The sequence below is a fragment of the Tubulanus polymorphus genome, chromosome 11 (genome assembly GCF_964204645.1).
Source record: "Tubulanus polymorphus chromosome 11, tnTubPoly1.2, whole genome shotgun sequence".
In the NCBI taxonomy this organism is placed as follows: domain Eukaryota; kingdom Metazoa; phylum Nemertea; class Palaeonemertea; order Tubulaniformes; family Tubulanidae; genus Tubulanus; species Tubulanus polymorphus.
The window spans coordinates 3,953,769-3,973,990 of record NC_134035.1 but is presented as its reverse complement, the minus strand read 5'-3'; the positions used below and the strand labels follow the sequence as shown (position 1 = coordinate 3,973,990).

At 41.1% G+C, this 20,222-nt stretch overlaps 1 protein-coding gene across 1 annotated transcript in view; it reads right to left on the bottom strand.

The window, feature by feature from the left end:
- Positions 1–20,222, bottom strand: part of LOC141912699 (vesicular glutamate transporter 3-like) — a 79,078-nt gene that overhangs the window by 58,126 nt on the left and 730 nt on the right. Inside the window, exon 2 of the mRNA XM_074804036.1 lies at positions 2,557–3,152. Within this exon, the coding sequence (XP_074660137.1) occupies positions 2,557–2,645 (89 nt within the window). The 5' untranslated portion in view covers positions 2,646–3,152. The remainder of the gene's footprint in view (positions 1–2,556; positions 3,153–20,222) is intronic.

The window sequence follows — 20,222 nt, the reverse complement described above, 5'->3', positions numbered from 1 at the left end:
TTATCAAACTTCGCCATACGATGCAAAGCCGAAACCGCGAGTGAAAACGCGACAGTCGCCCGGAGTGCGACGCTGCGAAGTGAAAGCGATTGTGTATCATTTTACGAATGTCGTAATAGAAAATTCTAATTTTGATTCGTAAACTCTAAAAGTACCTTTCGGTTCTGTTGTTTCAATTTCGGTTCAAAGGAAGGAACATTTTCGATTTTACTCGCTAGATTAATAACAACTCTTATGATAATGAATCAATCGGTTGCCCCGTCACAACCGACCCCATCCCAATCCCAATCCGTCCATCCGATCCCATGCTATCTCGTTAAAATATACCCTAACACGCGCCATGTAGCGCGCGATATGACGCGAAAGTGAGACGCCAACTACTCTGACTCAATCAGCCGTCAAATTTCTGCAAATTTCGGAAGGAAATCCATCAAAGAATAGTAAATCGTCTTTAAACAACAATTTACGAGTAGAACGTCGGTTAATGGAACAAATACTTAAAACGCATTTACGTCCCGTATCAATAAAAGACTGCTTTGCCTAATGGAAGCAACTCGCGTTTCGGTGACACAGGCAAATACGGTTGAAATTCACTCGCATTATAACAAAAAAGTCAATAACCATGTGATATATTCCGTTTTTATGGACCATTTCAAAGCTGCGATCGCTAATGCAACGGCATTCGTCGAACGTATCGTAAAAAAAGGACGCACACGCGAACAAAAATGGCTTTTAGCGGAGCGCTTTTGTCGACCGCAAAGTACCTGGTACCGATGGTAACTTTCTTTCAGATCAGTTTAGTGCCCTTTAGTGCCTCGCGTATTGCGTATTGTATGCAAATAGAGTAACCTTTGCGGACGACGAATATAATGCGCGCTCGTCGATCAATTTATAAAATCCACGCGTAAATATACGCGCAAATTTGACTAAACGGACTGGTCAAATATAGCAGATAAAAGCGTTCCCTAAAACCGGTCTATTTTGGGTATTGAATTATATAGTTATGAAAACGCGAATGGTATAAGACAGATATTAATCTCGGTATTCATAATTAACGAGCAAAACCCGTAGATTTCTGTCATCAACCGCTGGTTTTGTGCATTAATTATGAAAACGTATTTTGTACCGTTGCCGCGTTATCTTTTGGCGAATACGTAACTATGCGGGGAGTTGAACTGCGATTTGGAGTCAGGAACTTCTACCCGAAAGTATTGGGTACTTAGGTAAAAACGAAAACAGTCGATGTCGCTAACGAAAGAGATAAATGCAAATTCCCATCTTGCGGAAAAACGAATAAAGAATATGGCGTTGGGTTGTTCTCGGTCCAACACCACCGGATTTCAGGCTTACTCTACTGTCGGCCGAAGGGAATCAAGGAAGCGAGCGAGGACGGTATCTGGTTCTCGGGTAGAAACAGTAGCCAGGTGGGAAAAACAGACACGGATTCCACGACACAGATTGCGCTGTTCACACGCAACCAGGTCCACGCGGGCCGGAGCCATCTGGTTAGGATGACAATATTGTAACGGTCATCCGAATAATGGCTATTTCCTAATATTTCACGAAAATCAAAAGTGAACTAAAATTGAAATTTTCAGTTTGATCGCTTCGGAAACCTTACTCCGGGAATTTTATACGCAAATCATAACTGAACAGATTATTAAACATGGAACTTGTCGCCGTCCTGATGAGCGAATTCTACTTTCTTTATTGGGTTTGAAACCGTTCCCGCCGCGGCGGCGGCTGTGGTAAATATATGAAGTATATGTGTGATATATGCACACGGACACGACTGAGAATATTTCGATGATAATATATAACCAATAATACCGAGTGATGAAATAGAACTGATCGGAATAGAACCGCGGATAATAACATCAAAACAATATGTATTGTTAGTCGGTTGGTAATTAGAAATATTATTAAGAAACACAATGGGAGGCGGGGTGCGGCTGTGCGGCGCTATCTGTATAGGTGAATGGGATCGACCATCCAGCATCGCCATCACTTTCATTACAATCACAGCGAGTTATCCGACTATATTTCTGTCCGTCCGTCTAATCGTTCGGCGTATCGCGATGTTTGGTCGTGGAATTCGATATTAATTAATAATACCGTGTATAATATGCTCTTCCGTTCGCCCTATCCCGTGGCGCAGGTATGACAATAATAGCGCGCGAGAGGTTCTCGGCGTCGTTGATGCAATTCCGATTCCGAACGACCGCGCGCGCGCACCGGATGAATAGGACGAAAGCGGATACAAAAAAAGTTTAAAAAGCAATAATTAAAGAATTCCAGACTTCGTCAATACGGATGAAACACGGTTGAAAACATGTGCAATTCGCATAATAAAAATACAAAGACTTTTAAGATTATATTTTGAAATCTTCCAAACGATCATATGATCTGGTGTCCTGCGTTGGCAGTTCGATCAAAACTTTTAAAACAAAATCTTGACGCGCATTAAAAAGAGTCGCTCAAAAAATTTGACATACATAAGAAAAGAGAAAATTCAAAGCGATATTTTGCGAAAAATAATGTAAATTCCAATCTTACCTTTTGAATTTCAAGGCGGTTAGCGAGGCTACATCCTTGGCCGGGGTGAGCACGCTATCGCGTAAATTCGAAAATCCGCCAAACGGCATTTTTTCGCTGTTGCTGCTGCTGTTGTTGTTGTTGTTGTTGTGTTTCACGATGTATCAATCAGAAGTGTCGAGTGAGAAGAATCGTTAGTAAGATATTCCCCGAAATGTCAGGATACATCCACGCGATGATACTGCGGGTCAGGTGCGCGTTCCACGATGACTGCCAAGTGCGACGACGACGACGGCGGTGGTAGTACGCGTTCCTACAGCCCGCGTCACCGCGACGAGTAACGTACTACACTGCGCCTGCGCGACTAATAGCGTCATTAAGAATTCATGCGCCGATTGGTTGCCGGAGACGCTCGTTCGGCGTACGCACGCTCACAATGAAAAGAATGGAGTTATTAATTCACCACTACGTCTCCCGAGAACGGATAGTTATTCCGTCGGGTCCATTAGCAAATTTAATCTCGATGAAACAATAAAATGGCGCTAGGTAATGTGTTACACTCGACGGCGTTGAAGTCAAACGTGAACGTACGTATTGCGACAACTCGTATCCGGCGACTGCAAGGGAAAAACATCTGTGTCAAAATATTTTTACACAGTAAATTAATTTTCAATCTGACTTATGGCGTTTCGATTGAATACTAGTAAAATTGAAATTGATTTTAATCTGTTTCATAGACATCGGTATAATTGTTTCCTCTGTTTCCTATATGCGAGTTCTAATAGTTCAAATATGGACGTATCTATAGTTTATACGTCTACATGCTTCAAATAATATAAGGTGAATCCCACGTTAAAACGAAAGTCAGAAATGTTTGCTTGAGAACAAACAACTAAAATGAAAACTGAATTTTATTTGAACCAGTGTTAGGTGATTCGGCTAATCGGTTGACACAAACGGAGTGTAGTTAACATCTCTAAGTTTATTCGTCAAAATGGAATAGAATCGTTAGAACCGTATAAGAACTGACTGAGACGGATCAAATTCTACAGTTTTTTGGATGGCCTCGATTTTCTTGGTGCTAATGATAACAACAATAGTAAACATTTATAAAGCGCCTGTTCTAGATGAAGGTATCGTCATGGGAGGATCCGAGGTCTACTTCGGAAAGGGCATCATTGACCATTGAAAACGCATATTCGAAGGTGTATCAGCGATCAAGGCGTCGCGTTCGAAAATTCGTGGATGGATGAGACGCATCTCCGAGAAGGAAACTTTTCCTTATCCCACCGATCATACAAGAGAAGTTCATAATCCCCCGTATGATAAATAAATCAGTAAAAAGGTGGAAGAATTAATTGAGGAAAGGGCAACCGAAAACATTTTAAGAGTCACAAGACCACTGGATCCTCGCCTGTAGACTCAACTCGGGGCCAAACTTTTTAAGCGAGAACTTACTGTTCGTCCAAGTAAACTTAAACACTTTCTTAGCAGTCTGCGTGACGCACACGTACTTCAAAAGATCTAAGTCCGTATGATAAGGCAGTGAAGTTGAAGAGCTCATTCAGAGGTGGAAAACCGAATATATTTGAAGGCCGTGTACAGGGCCCGCAAGACTCCGCAGACTCAACCCTAGGGACTAACCTAAACGTGAACTGTTTTTCGAAACGTATACTTAATAACTTTCTGATTATCAAATTCATTGCAAAATCATCTAGCGAACATGCTGAGCTTTCAGATCACAGCCGCGGTTTCTAAATCGTTTTCGCTGGTGCGAGAGCCGGGTGTATACATAATCATGAGTGAGAAACACGCCATTTTTAACGGTGATGTTTCGCAAATTGATTTTCTCATCAATTTAAGATCGTTTTATGTAACATTCGAACGCGACTTCATAAACGGTTAACGAAAAGATTTAATCTAAACGGAGAGATAACTTATTGATATTTGATTATTTCATCCGACGCTTCAAGGTCCTAAAACATGCTTATGTGTATGTATATATATAAATATATATACGAAGATTTAGAAGAGACGCCCATGTTCACGAATATGATGTGTATATTTAGACATAAAGCTATTTTACGTTGCAAGTAAATGAAGGACGATCGGGCCCAAGCGTAAGAATACGGGGTCCTAGTGCAAGGAATGGTGTATAGGCATATTCCATACGTTGGAAGCGACTCGCGCCGACTGTAGATAGGTGGTTGACAAAGTATAAAGGCCGACTGGTTGACTGGATTATTGAACGACTGGTTGACCGATTGACTGGATGACTGGATGACTGGTTGACTGGGTGACTGGATGACTGGGTGACTGACCGACTGGTTGACCGGGTGGCTGAACGACTGGTTGACCGGGTGAGTGGATGATGGGTGACTGGATGACTTGGTGACTGGATGACTGGGTGACTGAACGACTGGTTGAATGAGTGACTGGACGACTGGGTGACTGAACTATTGGTTGACTGGACGACTGTGGATGACTGGTCGACTGGATGACTGGGTGACTGGATGACTGGTTGACTGGACGACTGTGGATGACTGGTCGACTGGGTGACTGGATGACTGTACGACTGGATGACTGGGCGACTGTGGATGACTGGGCGACTGGATGACTTGGATTTGTCCTGGAACTACTTAACCAAATGCTCGGATCAAAGATGAGTTGACCTTGGATACGTAGGCTCCAGATAACCCCGCATTCCTTTTAGGTGTGGTTTAACCAACTGCCACGTGCTTTTGGACTTTCGCGTAATTGAAATATCACGCGTTAGCTTTTAGCTACACGCCCACCTACACTCTAATCAGGTAATAAACACTTCTGAAGCGTGTTTACAGGCTATCAGGGGCGGATCCAGCCTATCGCTACTTCACGTTTGTAAGTGCTCTATTAATATTCAAGCTCCGGTAGAAGTAATTAGAATGGTCGAAATTTGAATAATCGAAATTAGTAAACTTCTCAATATTCTTTTACGAGTCTTCTTTCGTCAAAATTCCATATTTTGCGGATGGATATAGAAGGATAGATGCCCAAAAATGTGTTCGGATTGCGTCTCAGAGCTGTAGAAATTCCAAATGTTCCATCAAAATCGACAGGCTAACCTAGGCTAGATCCACCCCCGAGTTTACGATCTTGGTTGAAAAGAAGATTTTAATTTTCTCGCGAATTTCATATCGCATTTGCGAATTCATCAGAAACGCGAACGATGGGAATGATCCGATTCGAAATTAAACCCACAAAATGTCGTCTGAATTCACTCGATGTGTATATAGTTTGTTTTTTTTTTACTAGTAAAACTTGAATGTCAGGCGCGGTGAATGTCAAGACATTTTGACGCGCGCGAATATTCCTTTATAGTCGATCCAACCTTTTTTCCAGCAGTCCCGATGCAAAGCATTCGTTTGCCGGCGTCACTGTCGACTTATTCAAAAGACTAATACTTTTGATGTATAGCAGGAACTCGTCGGCGCGGATTCCAATTTTTTGTTGCATTTAGCGTGCGGCTTTTCCGAGAATTCCGAATTCCGAAATACGAACTAAAGTGAACGTCGTAATCCAGAAGAGATTTCGAGGGATCTGATTTTAGTATTTTCTATAATTCTCGCCGCTAAATTGGTTCGTCGTAATAAAAAAGAACACACGCGCGGTGCCGATATACGCTTGACGTCAATATAGGTATTTACAAAAGACGTCGATGATGATTTGTGCAAACATTTTCGGCCCCACGCAGATGGCTAGGAAAGATCTTTTTTTTGCTTGTGTGAAGAAAGACGTTTTCGACGTGCTTCGTTTTGCCGTTTGCGTCGGGCTTAGTGCAAATATACACCTTAACCAAGCACCAGCACCAGCAGCGGCAGCAGCGGCAGCAGCGGCAGCAGCGGCAGCAGCGGCAGTAGCAGCAGTGGCAGCCACAATAGCAGGAGCTGATCTAAGATCTGATTCAGGGAGAGCTGCACCCTAAAAATAGGACCTATATAATTAAAAGGGCACCCAAAAAGAATGCTCATTGCAAAACATTAATGCACCAGCAGCAGTGACAGCCACAGTAGCAGCAGCAGCACCGCCTCACCACCAGCAGCAGCAGCAGCAGCAGCAGCAGCAGCAGCAGCAGCAGCAGCAGCAGCAGCAGCAGCATAACCGCCACTACAACCACCACCGCCACCGCACCAGCAGCGGCAGCAGTGACAGCCACAGTAGCAACAGCACCACTACCTCACCAGCGGCAGTAGCATCAGCAGCAGCAGCAGCAGCAGCAGCACCACCACCACCACCACCACCACCACCACCACCACCACCACTACCAGCAGCAATAGCAGCAGCAGCAGTAGCAGCAGCAGCAGCAGCAGCAGCGCCGCACCACCACCACAACCAGCAGCAGCAGCAGCTGCAACGTAGGCGATGGTGACGAATAAAACGCGCCATTAAAATGCTAAATACGTCGAAAGATATTCAAGAGTTTAGTCCAATATTTGACTTTAATCAGCGCTAGAAAATTCGCGCAGTTTGCCGTGAATTCCACAACAGGTTTGTGACGAATGGCAACAATTTCGGGGCCGATATTAAAATCAAACGTGTTCGCGAAAGAAGGAGAACGCGCGTTCGCTGTAAAAATGTCACGGCTCTGTTTTCGAAGCGGGTTATGATGAGTTATACGCCGCGAGCTCCGAGACGGTATACTCATGCAGGGTATCATCAATCTACAGCTATCCCCGGAAAACCTCTGAACGAATGAGTAAATCTCAAAATATACGACTAACCGATTAATTGATGAAGAAAAGTAGTCAATTATTCTTGCCAGATGTGGAATGTTTAGGGCGAATTTCAACTTTTGATTCCGTCTGTCGATCAATGCGTCCAGCCAATAAGAATTGACGAAAACGTCTGACAACTCGACAGAAAATAACGATGGTTTTTTTCAAAATCGTTTAAGTCCGCCCAGCGGCGGATACAGGGGTTGTCCGTAGGGGTCCGGGCACCCCTACCCTAGAGTTTCGCAGTCCCTTAAGAAACCCGTCCCAAAACATTTCGGACAGAATGATTTCGGAAGTTAAGTCGAATTTAACCTTGAAAAATGGAAAAATATCACAATTTTTGTATAGTGGCAATTTGCTGTTTTTTTTTACAATTGAAGCGGTTATAAAAAGTCGTAGTCTATGCGAACAACGAAATCGCCGCATAGCTTGGGAAGAAAGAGGCCCTAGATTTCTTAAGTTGACAGCCCTATACTTTCGTTAACCCTGGACCGCCCCAGCTGCCGCTTGTAAAAAAAAATGCAGGACCTCATTTAAGATTTAGAATGGATTTTTTTTTAATGTACGACACTACCAAATAACTGGCAAGTATAGATACCGATCTACGTTGCGGTATAACTTCAAGATCGATGAGTGAAGTCTGACCGACCACGTTTGAAAAGCTCGCTTAGAAAATTGTTAGTTAATTTCTAATTCATTAATGTGAAGTCCTCGACGCATTAAAGGAAACCTGTACATGTAAGAGAAAGATGGTGGTTTAAGTGTTAATTCGTTGTATTTTAAGGGAGTGAATTCAGGTTGCCGATCGCTTGTGGCGCGGATAATACGTAAATTCTCTTACGGCATTGCCGGTGTATCACTCGTTTTTTTTCTCCGAATAACTAATTACACCACACGCGAACAAACGTCAAAAAACGATATCAGTATAAATAAACCGGGATTTACGAATAATAAGACTTCAAGAGCGAGTAAGCGCTGACTTGTGGCACGTGGTTATATTTCGATATTAGCCATGTTACACTGAGTGACGAGGAGAGAGAGCGCTGTGTGTAGTGGCTGACATATTGTCATTTTATAATACTCGAGCAACGGGTTGATTGGCGTCGAGTGTCGAACCACTAATGGTAGCGATCGGATCCAAGTGGATAAATTAACCGTAGATCGCGTCTGCGAAACGAGTATTTTTCAGATTTCGATTCGACGACTCGATTCGTCGTCGTCGTCGTCGTCGTCGAAAACCGGCCGGGAATCCGTTCGAGTGCGCGCGCGTTGGAAGAAAAACGAAGCTGTATTATCACAACGCGTTGGATGAGAGTCGCTAACGCCCGCGGCCCTTTCTCGCAAATTAGCCACAGAATCTGAGTCGAATATATGACGTCTTGAAATCACGACACCCACTCAAACAAACGAGAACTGAAAGCGTGTTTACAGTCATTGCGTCACTCTTCCGTTTTAGTTTAGTTTTGGGCCATAAATTCTTATTCGGTTTGACTGAGATGCATATTGTACTGCATTTAGCCAAAACTGTAACCGTCTAAATAGTTTTGTATAGGGCCTATTCTACGACCCGGGCTCCTGATTCACAGAGTCAACTCTTTAAATCACGACTTCGATTATTCATTCATCGTATCAGTTCGAATACAAAAGTAAAAAGATACACACCACAAGACAAAGAAATTGAAAGAAATAAACAGATACCATAAGATAAAATCCCACTATTTACAGATTAAAAGAATTTAAAAACCAGAATTTATTTATTTAATCTAAAATATTTAAAAGGCACGACGTTTCGATCTCACCCTAGAGATCATCGTCAGGTGTGAGAAACAGACTAAAAACAGGGGTATATATACAGAGGAGGACAGGTAAATTGAGTAAATTGGTGAGTGAAGAACTGTTTTTAGTCTATTTCTCACACCTGACGATGATCTCTAGGGTGAGATCGAAACGTCGTGTCTTTTAAATATTTTAGATTTAATAAATAAATTCTGGTTTTTAAATTCTTTTAATCTGTAAATAGTGGGATTTTATCTTATTATCCGTTCACCACGTTTGAGTGTGGTTATCGTTCTAAACAGATACCATAATCGTACAATCAATACGAAAAGGCAAACAATTTCACCAGAAAATATTTACACTCTTATATCAGACATGTGTGCGATTCAAGCTCGAATATCATTTCAAATGACGTGTGATGTTGATTAAAACAATTTGGGAATTGTTTCCGGCGCACGTGGGCAAAACCAAGACTGCTTAGAAAATATAAAAGATTAAAAACGTAATTTACCTATCAAGAATTAGAAGTTAGCAGAAATAAAAACGCAGACAGAGACTTCGAAATGTCATGTCATTTGATTCTAATATTGGATGAATAGAATTCGTTTCCGATCTTTGATCTTGGTTTTGATCTGATTGTGTGTTTTCCACGTATGAGTGAGTATTCGAAAATTGATCGAAAGGATTTTTACCGAGAAGGACTTGGACATTCCTTTACGCTCGTACCGCACTTTGTTCCGGTCTATGTACGTTTCTTTGCTGCATGGGGAATCGAATGATGAAGCCCACTTCTAATAATCTCCAAGGGAAAGAAAATCCCTTATAACATTCCTCTCCCGATTATGTTTTTTTTTTCGTGAATATGCCTCCACCCTTTTAGGTTACGACTAAAATCCGGACACTGGACTCATATGAATTGATGGAATTGATGCCGAATATTCGTGTCAACTCGATGCCCTTTACACGATGTACATTCCCACGTTCCGAGTACTGGCTATTCAACTATACTTGTCGTGATAGACCCCCGCACTAGACTCTAAGCTCCGGCGATGGAAAAACTCGCTGTACGGTTGACTATTTGCACCGTTAAACGCGCCATCGAAAACTACAATACATCGACTTTCAAATGCTGAATAAATACGAATTCAAAACGCGGGAATGAAAATGTCGTACAAAAAACAAATAACATCGGCGTTTATTTCCTCCGTTTGACGTAAAGAAAAATACAACCGCCAGACTCCATAGCGCCGTCATAGTCACCAGACGAGTTTTTACGACCTAAAACCACGCAAACGTTGAAATTAAATGTTTCGTAAAAATACCGTACGCGAAAACGATATGAATAAATTTCAGATTTTGACGGAGGAAATTATCACGAAACAACCTGTGTCTGCCGCATTCGACGAGCAGAGAGAAATAGATACACAGGTATATGATTTTTTGTTCTTATTTGAATTCGAAACACAAAATTTGAAAAAAAAGAAAACGTAGGCTATTGAATATTGAATAAAATGTGTGACTCAAGTGTAAATATAGGCGGAAATAGGTTGATGTATAAATCAGGCCATTCGTAATACATTTTTGAATTCGATGGAGCTGAATGTTACATTAGACATAATTCTAACTTTAACGGGATCTATTTAGATATTTCGAAACGAATTGATCGTTCTAATGCTGAGAATTAAACGGTTATAATCTGTAATCTGTTCCGTAGTTAATCGTTAGAAGTTTCAGTTTCGATTTGCTTGCTATATCGTGCGGTTCACCTTTATAAACTCTCGATAAGCAAAACGTCTGAAATACGAACAATCCAGTTCAACAGGGAGCGTTAGAAAGCTAGATTTAAAAACCCTACAACATCAACTATGCATCCAATACGGTGTCACATTTACAGGGTCTGTCTATATCGTCTCAAAACTAGCGTGTATATACGTAACTACGAATAGTATTTACATCTTTCGTAACGCGCCATGTCTTAGGTAGAATTAATGCGACATGTGTGCTATTGATTACGAAAAGGTCACGCACGCGTACGGAGGACCTTTACTTATCCAAGGCCAACGTGGCCTCTTCATCATTAATGTAAAAAGTCTCCGCGCCTTCGCGTTCGAATAACAAAGAGTTTGATGAAAGTATTTTCACACGTTTGATGACAGTTCTGTCCGATAAGGGGTTTGTTACAAACTTACTATCCGAAAGTTTCTCACCTTTCGCACGATTTTCAGCGAGTTTTGCTTTGCTCACATTTTAAGTACGTACGAAGTTACGCGAGCTGTCGACTTATTGTATATGTTGACGGTTGTCGAGTAATTTTTCCGTCAGATATTTTCTCGCAAAAAGTTGAAGGAAATGCCCATGAATATATTTCGGTCCGACATATAAATTCTTAATAAGTTCTACGCTGGGGCCATTCCATTTATTCTGAGTATTTCGACGAATTTCATTTATCAAGAATTTAAATCAAAATATACGACGTATACTTACTATAGCGAAAGTTCGATTGTATTTCGATTCAAATTCTTGACAAATGAAATTCGTTTTAAACTTTTAAATTCGGTATATAGTGGGTTTTAAACTTATCATCTGTTCATCACGTCAGTGTGGCTATTTTACGATTAACATACATAACACAGACGGCGTACGTCAAGATTTATCTCAACGTCACTACATTATATCAGGGAACGACGATGTTTGTGATGTTTGTGTAAAAAGACACATCGACCGAGAGTTACTTTGAAATAATACCTGCCGCATCGTCTGTTTATCCTCGCTGCGCAGGATACAGTTTCGTCACTTCCGGTAACGGAGCTTCGCGTGTCGTGTCACGTCGACGCCGAGGAGAAAACGTCGTTTTTACGTCGCGCAGTCCATCGTTCGAAAAAAATATGGCCGCGGTTATTTACAGTGCATGCGGCAGAACTTTTCGTACGCCTTGCACCGAGCGTATATTACTTATACGCATATACATACGTTACATCGATTAGCACTGCTCATAACCGGCTAAAAGCTCGCTCTTCATCTGAATACGATTCGGGTTTTCTTCGGGGAATTGCTGCTGCGTGTGAGTGTGACGATCGACATATATGACAAAAAAAAACAACAGAAATGCAGCGTTTGATAAACTACGCTGGACTCGCATTCCGATTAGGTCTTTTACAGAGGGAATGCCCCTGACGTGACGTCGAAGCGCGTCATATCGGACATCAAGTGAAGTAAAAAGCTACTTCAAATAAAAAGTCAAGGTTGACTGCCATTTCGTGTCCAATATACATGTGACTCTATACTCCGTCTTATGGACAACTATTTATCATTATTTTCAAAGGCTTCGGAGAGACGATGAATTTCGAATGTAAAGACGGAACGCTGAGTTTGAATTCCAGGCGCCCGTTTGTAACTGACGAGAGCTCACGGTGAACTCCTTCGAATTCAACCGCAATATAATGACATGTCTTTTCTATCTTTCAAAGGCCAACATAAAAACGTATAGATTCTGGCTCCGTCCAGGGGCACTCACAACCCCGAATCGATTTTGTCTAGCCAACTTGACACAGTATTTTATGACCGATCTGTTAGATCAGAGAGAGAGGAGACAATATTCGGAACCTGGAGAAAAATGAGTTCGGTACATGAAACCAGAAGCGCAGGACGCGGAATAACCCCGGTAACCTTTCTGATAAACACAGCCGCGACGGTCTCCGCGCCGGATCGAGTCGCCGTCTTAATTGACGCAAATCAGTTCAAGCTACGACGAATCGGTCTTTATAATCATAAATTACGATATTTGTGCAACGGAAAAGGCATTATGTCCTCGAGCTTGCGCCGCGAAATTCAATTTCTGACGCGCTGTATCCCGACGCTAAATAGATTTCAGTTGATAGATTTGTGTATAACGCAGCGATTATTTCGCTCTCAATACGAGGAAGGGGGATTAGCGCGCGCGACAGACAGCCGCGGTTTGTTCGACGTTTTCATAAGTCAAGCCCAGCGGATTAATAACGAAACCGGCATCACGCGTCGTTTTATCTCTCGGTGATATTTTTAGAAACGTAATTCAATCTTTTCACGCATAATTCGACAGACAAAAACGAGATTTGGTGGCGTTGTTGTTGGAGAGCGCAGAATACTTCGACGAGGGACCAGACGTGACTGTATGGTGGAAATATGGGGCTTCTATCGTAGCTTGATACAGGTGTATGTAATGGTGAATTCGAGTGCGTTGAGCTTAAGATGAGAAACACCGTTAAAGGCAGCTTAACTGAAACATGAATTTTGGACTTTGGCCCACTGAAAAAAAATACATCAAATGTTTAGGTGCCGTCCTGGGTACAGTCGTCCATAAGTATTTGATCTTTGAAGTTATCGTGACAGCAAAATTATTTTTGAACGAATGCGTTTTTTCGCAAAAGATTAAACGAAAATCCACGAAAAGTGGTTCTCCTGGACCCATGATTAACTCCAAAATCGATTTCGATAAACCGAATAAATGACGAGAGATCAAATCAATTTAACAGTTAAACCTTTTAGCGAAGCTGGCCGCTCTCTTTCGGATATGTTTTACTATATATCCGCGGTTTAATTTCGCGATATCAACTACGCTAAAAGCCGTCGCTGCGACGCGGGGCGTTATTGTCGGCGGTCGCGTTCACGAAGCTGCGCGTTCTTTTTACTCGACAAGCCACCAGAGTTTCAGCGATCTGGCGGCTAATCGCGCTAACGGCCAATCTACCAGCGGGGCAGCCATGTAATTGATTACCGCACGCCCATGAAAGCAATAACACGGTGGCCTTTTATAGGCGATCGTTAAACCGGCGATGTTTTCGCCGGAATATCATTTCCACGGTATTTACTGGCAACATCCAGCTTTAGATTGATACTTAATTTTCTATCATGATTGTATAGCCGAGCGTTAAACAACCATACAGCGCCCCGACGCTTCATCTACGGGATAGTTAAATTCGCAGCATCGTTGCTGATGACTTGATTCATCCGTCGCGCATAAAAGGATACGGTTTAAAACTCGGTTCGCCGTGAGGCAGGGTTTCACGGTTAAGGCTGTATTCACGAGGGCTGTTTCAAACTGAAAACCAGCCTCTAATAATGTAGCGAAAATCCTTAACATAGCAGTTTCAATTCGCGGGAGATTTACCCAATATTTTCAAAATGGCACGTTACACCAATTTCTAAAACGGGTTTTAGAACTATTTTTAGCAATTATCGCCCCATTTCTGTCCTTCCACCCACCTCTAAAATTATAGAACATATAACAGGTAATTAGAACTTTCAGCTGAACGCCAATTTGGTTTCAGAAAATCAATTCATTGTTTCGTTACTGATGAAATAGCGCTGATAGTGTAAAATTGACAAGGTCGTAATTAAAACTGGTGTAGTTATCGACCTTTCAAAAGCATTCGACACTATATATTATATATATATCTATAGAGCTTTTAATAACTAAACATAGGAAATAACGGTGTCCGCGGTTCACCTCGGTTCCATCTGTAAGGTAGAAAATTAACTGTTAACTAAAGTTAAATAGCTGTTTATCTAACCCTTACTTCCGGAGTTCAACAGGGGTCTACTTTGAGCCTACGAGACGAGTCCGAAATGTGGTTAGTACTTTATTTCAATGCAATGCGGTGGTTTATTGTCTGCTGTTGCTTCGCACGATTTTGTAATTCGTCATGTTAAATCTCCATGTATCGTACATCTAACCATGTCAAGCGCGTTTGTAAACGTGACCGAAGAAAAATATTTTCAAACTATCTACACCCGACAAGTCAATCTAAATACCTATCACGTTGCTAATGAAAAGTTGAACCGTTTTTACAGGACAAATTGTTAACCCAAATGCAACAAAATTTCTCACACGAAGCCACAATTTCTTTTTTCCGCATGCTAATGATTTCAGTTTTTCAGATTATCGAAGGCTCTCCATTCCAAGGTCAATTTCAATTCTGATGTACACGAACTAAATGCCACTTTGAATGCGTACGCCTATGACTACGACATCTAAATATATACCTTTGTGATCGATTGAAAATGTCAGCAAAATCTTTCCTATACGGCCACGTTGAGCCTTTTTGTGTTTCAAAAAAATAGAAATCTGCCTTGACAAACCAGTACCCGTGTATAGTTCGTTTATGTACGCCCGGAGCCACTATTTATAGCTAATCATATCAAAGCGTGGGTGTGGCTTTTGTCGCTTTGTAAAAGAGAAAATAAACTCCGTCAAATTAATCTTGTTAGTTCGGTTGTTTATACACGGTGAATAGGCGCTTTCCATGAAAAACCTTTCTTCGGCTTTGTCTACGATGTATGTAACCTTCTTTTCAACTCGCAAGTCAAAAATGGTTGAAAATGAAATAATTGCGACTATACGCTCAGCAGTCCGTTCCAATCCGAAATGAATGCGGAACCGGGTCGGAACTGTGTGGAATATCCTCATAATTCAGTGGATAAGATATCAATCAACATTGATAAAACACTATATCCGCGTTGTGCGAGAATCCCACGATAAAAACGAAATATAAAGTACGTTGAGATGGTAGTTTATTCAACGTTTCGACTATATACCAATAGTCATCTTCAGGAATACTATAGCTATTCAGTTATAACAGAAAATCGTGAAGTATATATACAATCCAGAACAAAGAGACTAATTTAAGAGACTTACAGTTTCGTCTTTATCGTGGGATTCTCGTTACAAAATATTTCCATCTGAACACGATGATGAAGTTGACTATCAGGTGGCGTCTTAACCGACATCGTGGAGTTGGATCATGTGGCCAGTTTCCCGGCCAAAGACTTCGATTTATAACCCGTGTTATTTGGTTCTATAGCCATTGATAACTATATCGATTAACTACTATGCGTTGAGAAGTGGGTGGTGTGTGAGTTCAAATTTATGTCACGAAAAGCGTGACGGAAAAGGAGAGAAAAAAACAAACAACAAAATTTACAATGTTTTCAACAGCAAAAAATGAAAAGAGGGAAAGAAAAATAGCTTTCTTTGTGTGGGCCAAGCAAATCCTTAAGAACGCTGTCGCAAGCGCCCAGTAAAAAGGGAAGAAAGAGAGAACAAGTGGAAAAGGAGCGAGAATTGATCATTGATGAGAATTGATAGTTGGTTGATGTGCAATACGTCATTAATACCAGGGCTAGACTGGTTGCCGGTCAAACCATTTCAATTCACTGTCGATATTTTCAAATTCAAAACAACTTCATTTATCCTTAGTATTCGATTTCATTCTTACTATGCCATTGTCGACAATAAACGTGCTACTTTTCAAAGCGCCAACGAACCTCCCAGTTAGTTTTCTTAAGATAGCGCTAGTTTCAGGTTAAGTGGAATAAATCCCCTGCCTCGCCATTTCGCAGTCAATGACGACTAGGTTCTCATCATTCGGTCTCATGTTTCGTCACCTGTGACGTTTACAGATCTTAGATCCACGAGAGTTAACGAGATTTATCGCGGCCGCGACAATGATAAAACAATTCGAGTCATGTCGCACAAGAAGCCATATAACAACGACTAACCGTACCAAATGGCGCTGTACCGAGGGACCCCCGGACACATCTGATTTAACCTAGTTAGCATACTTTTACCATATTATACGGACACTGCACGTCATAGTTCGGTAAAGATTTATATATATATATATATATATATATATATATATATATATATATATATATATATATATATATATATATATATATATATATATATATATATATATATATATATATATATATATATATATATATATATATATATATATATAACTGATGCGGTCTACTAAATAAACTCTTTGTCTGGTTTTACAGACTGTATTCTCTAATTGATAGACTCTTTTAGAAACTCATTTTTCCTTTATCTGTGTTGGATTCGTTGAGTAGCCGCGTTAACCGGGTTTAGATTAAATAACGAGACGAGTAATACCATATAAGTTAACTAGTTTATTTTACGCACGAGCTTTCGCTACTTATGTATAGAAGCTTCATCGGGTGTATGAGAGATGATGCTACTATACACTAGTAGCGAAAGCTCGTGCGTCAAATGAAATAGTTAACCTATTAAGTACTACTCGTCTCGTTACTTTTTCTGTGTTGAAAATGATAAACTCAAAGCCAAGTCAAATGATATCACCACATACTTGCGCCCAACGGTAGTATACTCCAGTCAAGGGAAACGTAAGACAGTTGAAGTTTTATTTTAGGCTGCTTCACATCAACCCAGGACCTTCACAGAAGGCTAGTTCCTATAGTTCTCATTCTAGATTTTGATTCGTAGAAATCTCGCCGTGAACCATCGGTGAAAACGTGCGTGAACCTAGGCAGCGGGAATCGTGAATGTGTTGATATTTCGTTGATGTGACAGAGTACGTTACCACAGACAGATAGATTTATTAACAGACGGCCGGATAGACATCGCATTCTTATTCAAGTCGGATTTTAGCGAAAGTCGACGGCTGCCTGAGTGCGTCAATTTGAAGGCTTCTTTTAGTTCCCTCATGCGGAAACCGATTACACTACCAGCCCCCGCCGGGGAATACGCTTTATGCATTAACCAAATGAAATCGAGGAAGATTTGGCTACCTTGGGATTTGGATGACTTATATAATGACGTTGTAATTAATATCAAGTCTGTTCGGCCTTTCAACGGAGTCTCTGGGCGACGAGATCCTCTGCTGGATGGTCAACGCACCGCTCCAACATGGGGATGCTTGTTTCAGAGATTAACCGTAGTCGCGTATAGACAATCAATAGGCCTTACTCCACGAAGGCCAGAGAACTATAAAGATTTTACCAACCATAAGGACAGTGTTGGCCAAGGTTTCTAGTACGTCATTCTAGAACAATTTAGCGTGGTTTTAAGAGCACAATTCGACAATCAAGGTTCTACAACGGTTTCTAGAATATCATTCGTACATTCCAGTTGTGCTCATAGTGGATTTCTATTGGTTGAACGAATCTATAGTTAACTATTAGTAAAGTTTTGCTTTGCAAAGTACTAAAAACCGATTCTTCATATTGCCTTCTTTGCGGCTATCTCTTTCATTCTAGAGGAAGGACCTGTACGGCTGTAGAGAACACGCTTTCCCATTGACACAAAGTTCATTTTTAAAACCATTTTTAATCAGCGACGTCATATGCAGTAATTCGAATGGGGATCACGAACGGCATTCGTCAAAAATGACCTAATGAATAATTATTCCATTCAGAAAAAAAAATCCGCTGCCGCAATCATCCGCTTATTTCCGTTCTCCGAGAGCGTAAGACGCTTTGAAATTTCTTTCGCAAGTTCAGCCTCGGTGGGATAAGGCGCAATGTTTCCGAATTCGCTATCAGCGCTCCCGAGTGACAGGCGGGTTCGAGTCCTGCTGGCTACTGCTCACAGTGAGCGTGCAAAACTGTCCCATCGCGGGGTTAAATGAATAACCCGATAAGGTTAGTCTGGGGAAAAAACATAATCCAAAAGATGCAAAAAGCGAAAAAAAGATACAAAAAAAAAATCTACGACATCATCGTATATTGCTCACGACATATTGACTTTGACTTATAAAGTCGCATCGATCCAACTTGCTCGTTCTATAAGCCGTCTAATAAACTATTTCATGTTTACAACCGAATTAGATTTTCATCATTAATGACTGCGCTTTGAAATGGAATGTAATATATATATTCAGGTTTTGTGCTGTTTTGGGCCGCATCTGGCTTTTTAACTTGAACGCAGCTTTAAAGGGACAAACGGACATTCTTCCTCAGCAACCAGTGACGAGAAATTCAGAACATATTACACAGTCGTTACTTCTGAGAGTGATGATCAGACTTCAAAAATGGCGGATAGAAATACATCGCATTCGTTCTCTTAACTTATGCGACGCTCATCGGAAAGTTGACGGCCATTTGACGGCCAATATTACACAGTGAACAATGCGTGTAACGTCCGTGTATCTCATCGAATCTATGCATGGGCATATGGCCAACATTCTGAGTTGGGGGAGGTCCGTCAAACTAGAAAAACGGAACTGTTTAATTTAGAAATGTTGGTTGAACCTGATAGAAGCGGCCGGTGTGAGTTTGTAATCCGTTCCAGCTATTCCCATACCGGAATGCGCGTTCAATCAAAACCTGACTAAATATTTCAAACCTGATATGAAATTTAGGTTTTTATAAGGATGAAAACGAAGGCTATGCGTTAGATATCATTTTCGAATATTATTACCCGTATATGCTCTAAACGAATGTAGGTCATACGGTTCTTATTTGATTATCGAATGACACGGATTGTATCGACACTGATGACTGGAAGCGGATTCGCCTAACGCCGCTGATTCGAGCTGTCTAATCAGATATTCTTTTATGCGGCATATAGATGAATTATTACATCTACAGAAAACAATAGCGTTCCATTCAGCGAAAGCAATGGCGTTTGTGTCATTCGGGTTTTCGTCATTGAAAACTCGTGTAACCTATTTACATTGAGCGGGCTATCGTCAGGTTGGGAAATGTCATCGACATTTTTTCTTTCAAAGAAATCAGATTATTGAACACTTCAAAAATGAATATTAATATTAGTTTGTTCAGAAATATAAAGCTACCAATACAATACAATATTAACGTACCTAGCGTTGAAAAGAAGAAAAGAAAGCACCTATCTGCAGTAAAAAAAACAACCTTTCAAACTTGTAAAAAGTAGAGCGAACCGAAATTCAAGGGACACAGTGTCAGCGTGGATTTCAAATACTGGGGGGGGGGGGGGGGGCAGTTGTACAGTCTTGGCTTACATTTAAAAACCGGTTCAAGATCAACTTATTTCAATAGCCAATCTAGCAACCTAAGACCAGGCTAAGACAAACTTAGTTCTATAGCTAATCTAGCAACTTAAGACCAGTCTAAGACAAACTTTGTTCTATAGCTAATCTAACGATTTTGAGACCAGCCTAAGCTCAGTTCTATGGCCAATCGAACAACTGAAGTCTAAAGATTTAAGACCGTTTTGGGGGCTCAAATCAATGGACTCTTTGGTCTTTGCGTTTAAATCGTAGAAGCGACTGAGTTGGGTTAAGGTCTTGAGGTCAAATGTTCTTCTCTGACCGAACCCTTTTCGAAAATGGAAAAGAAACCTCGAACCCGCTTGTAATGCTATGCATG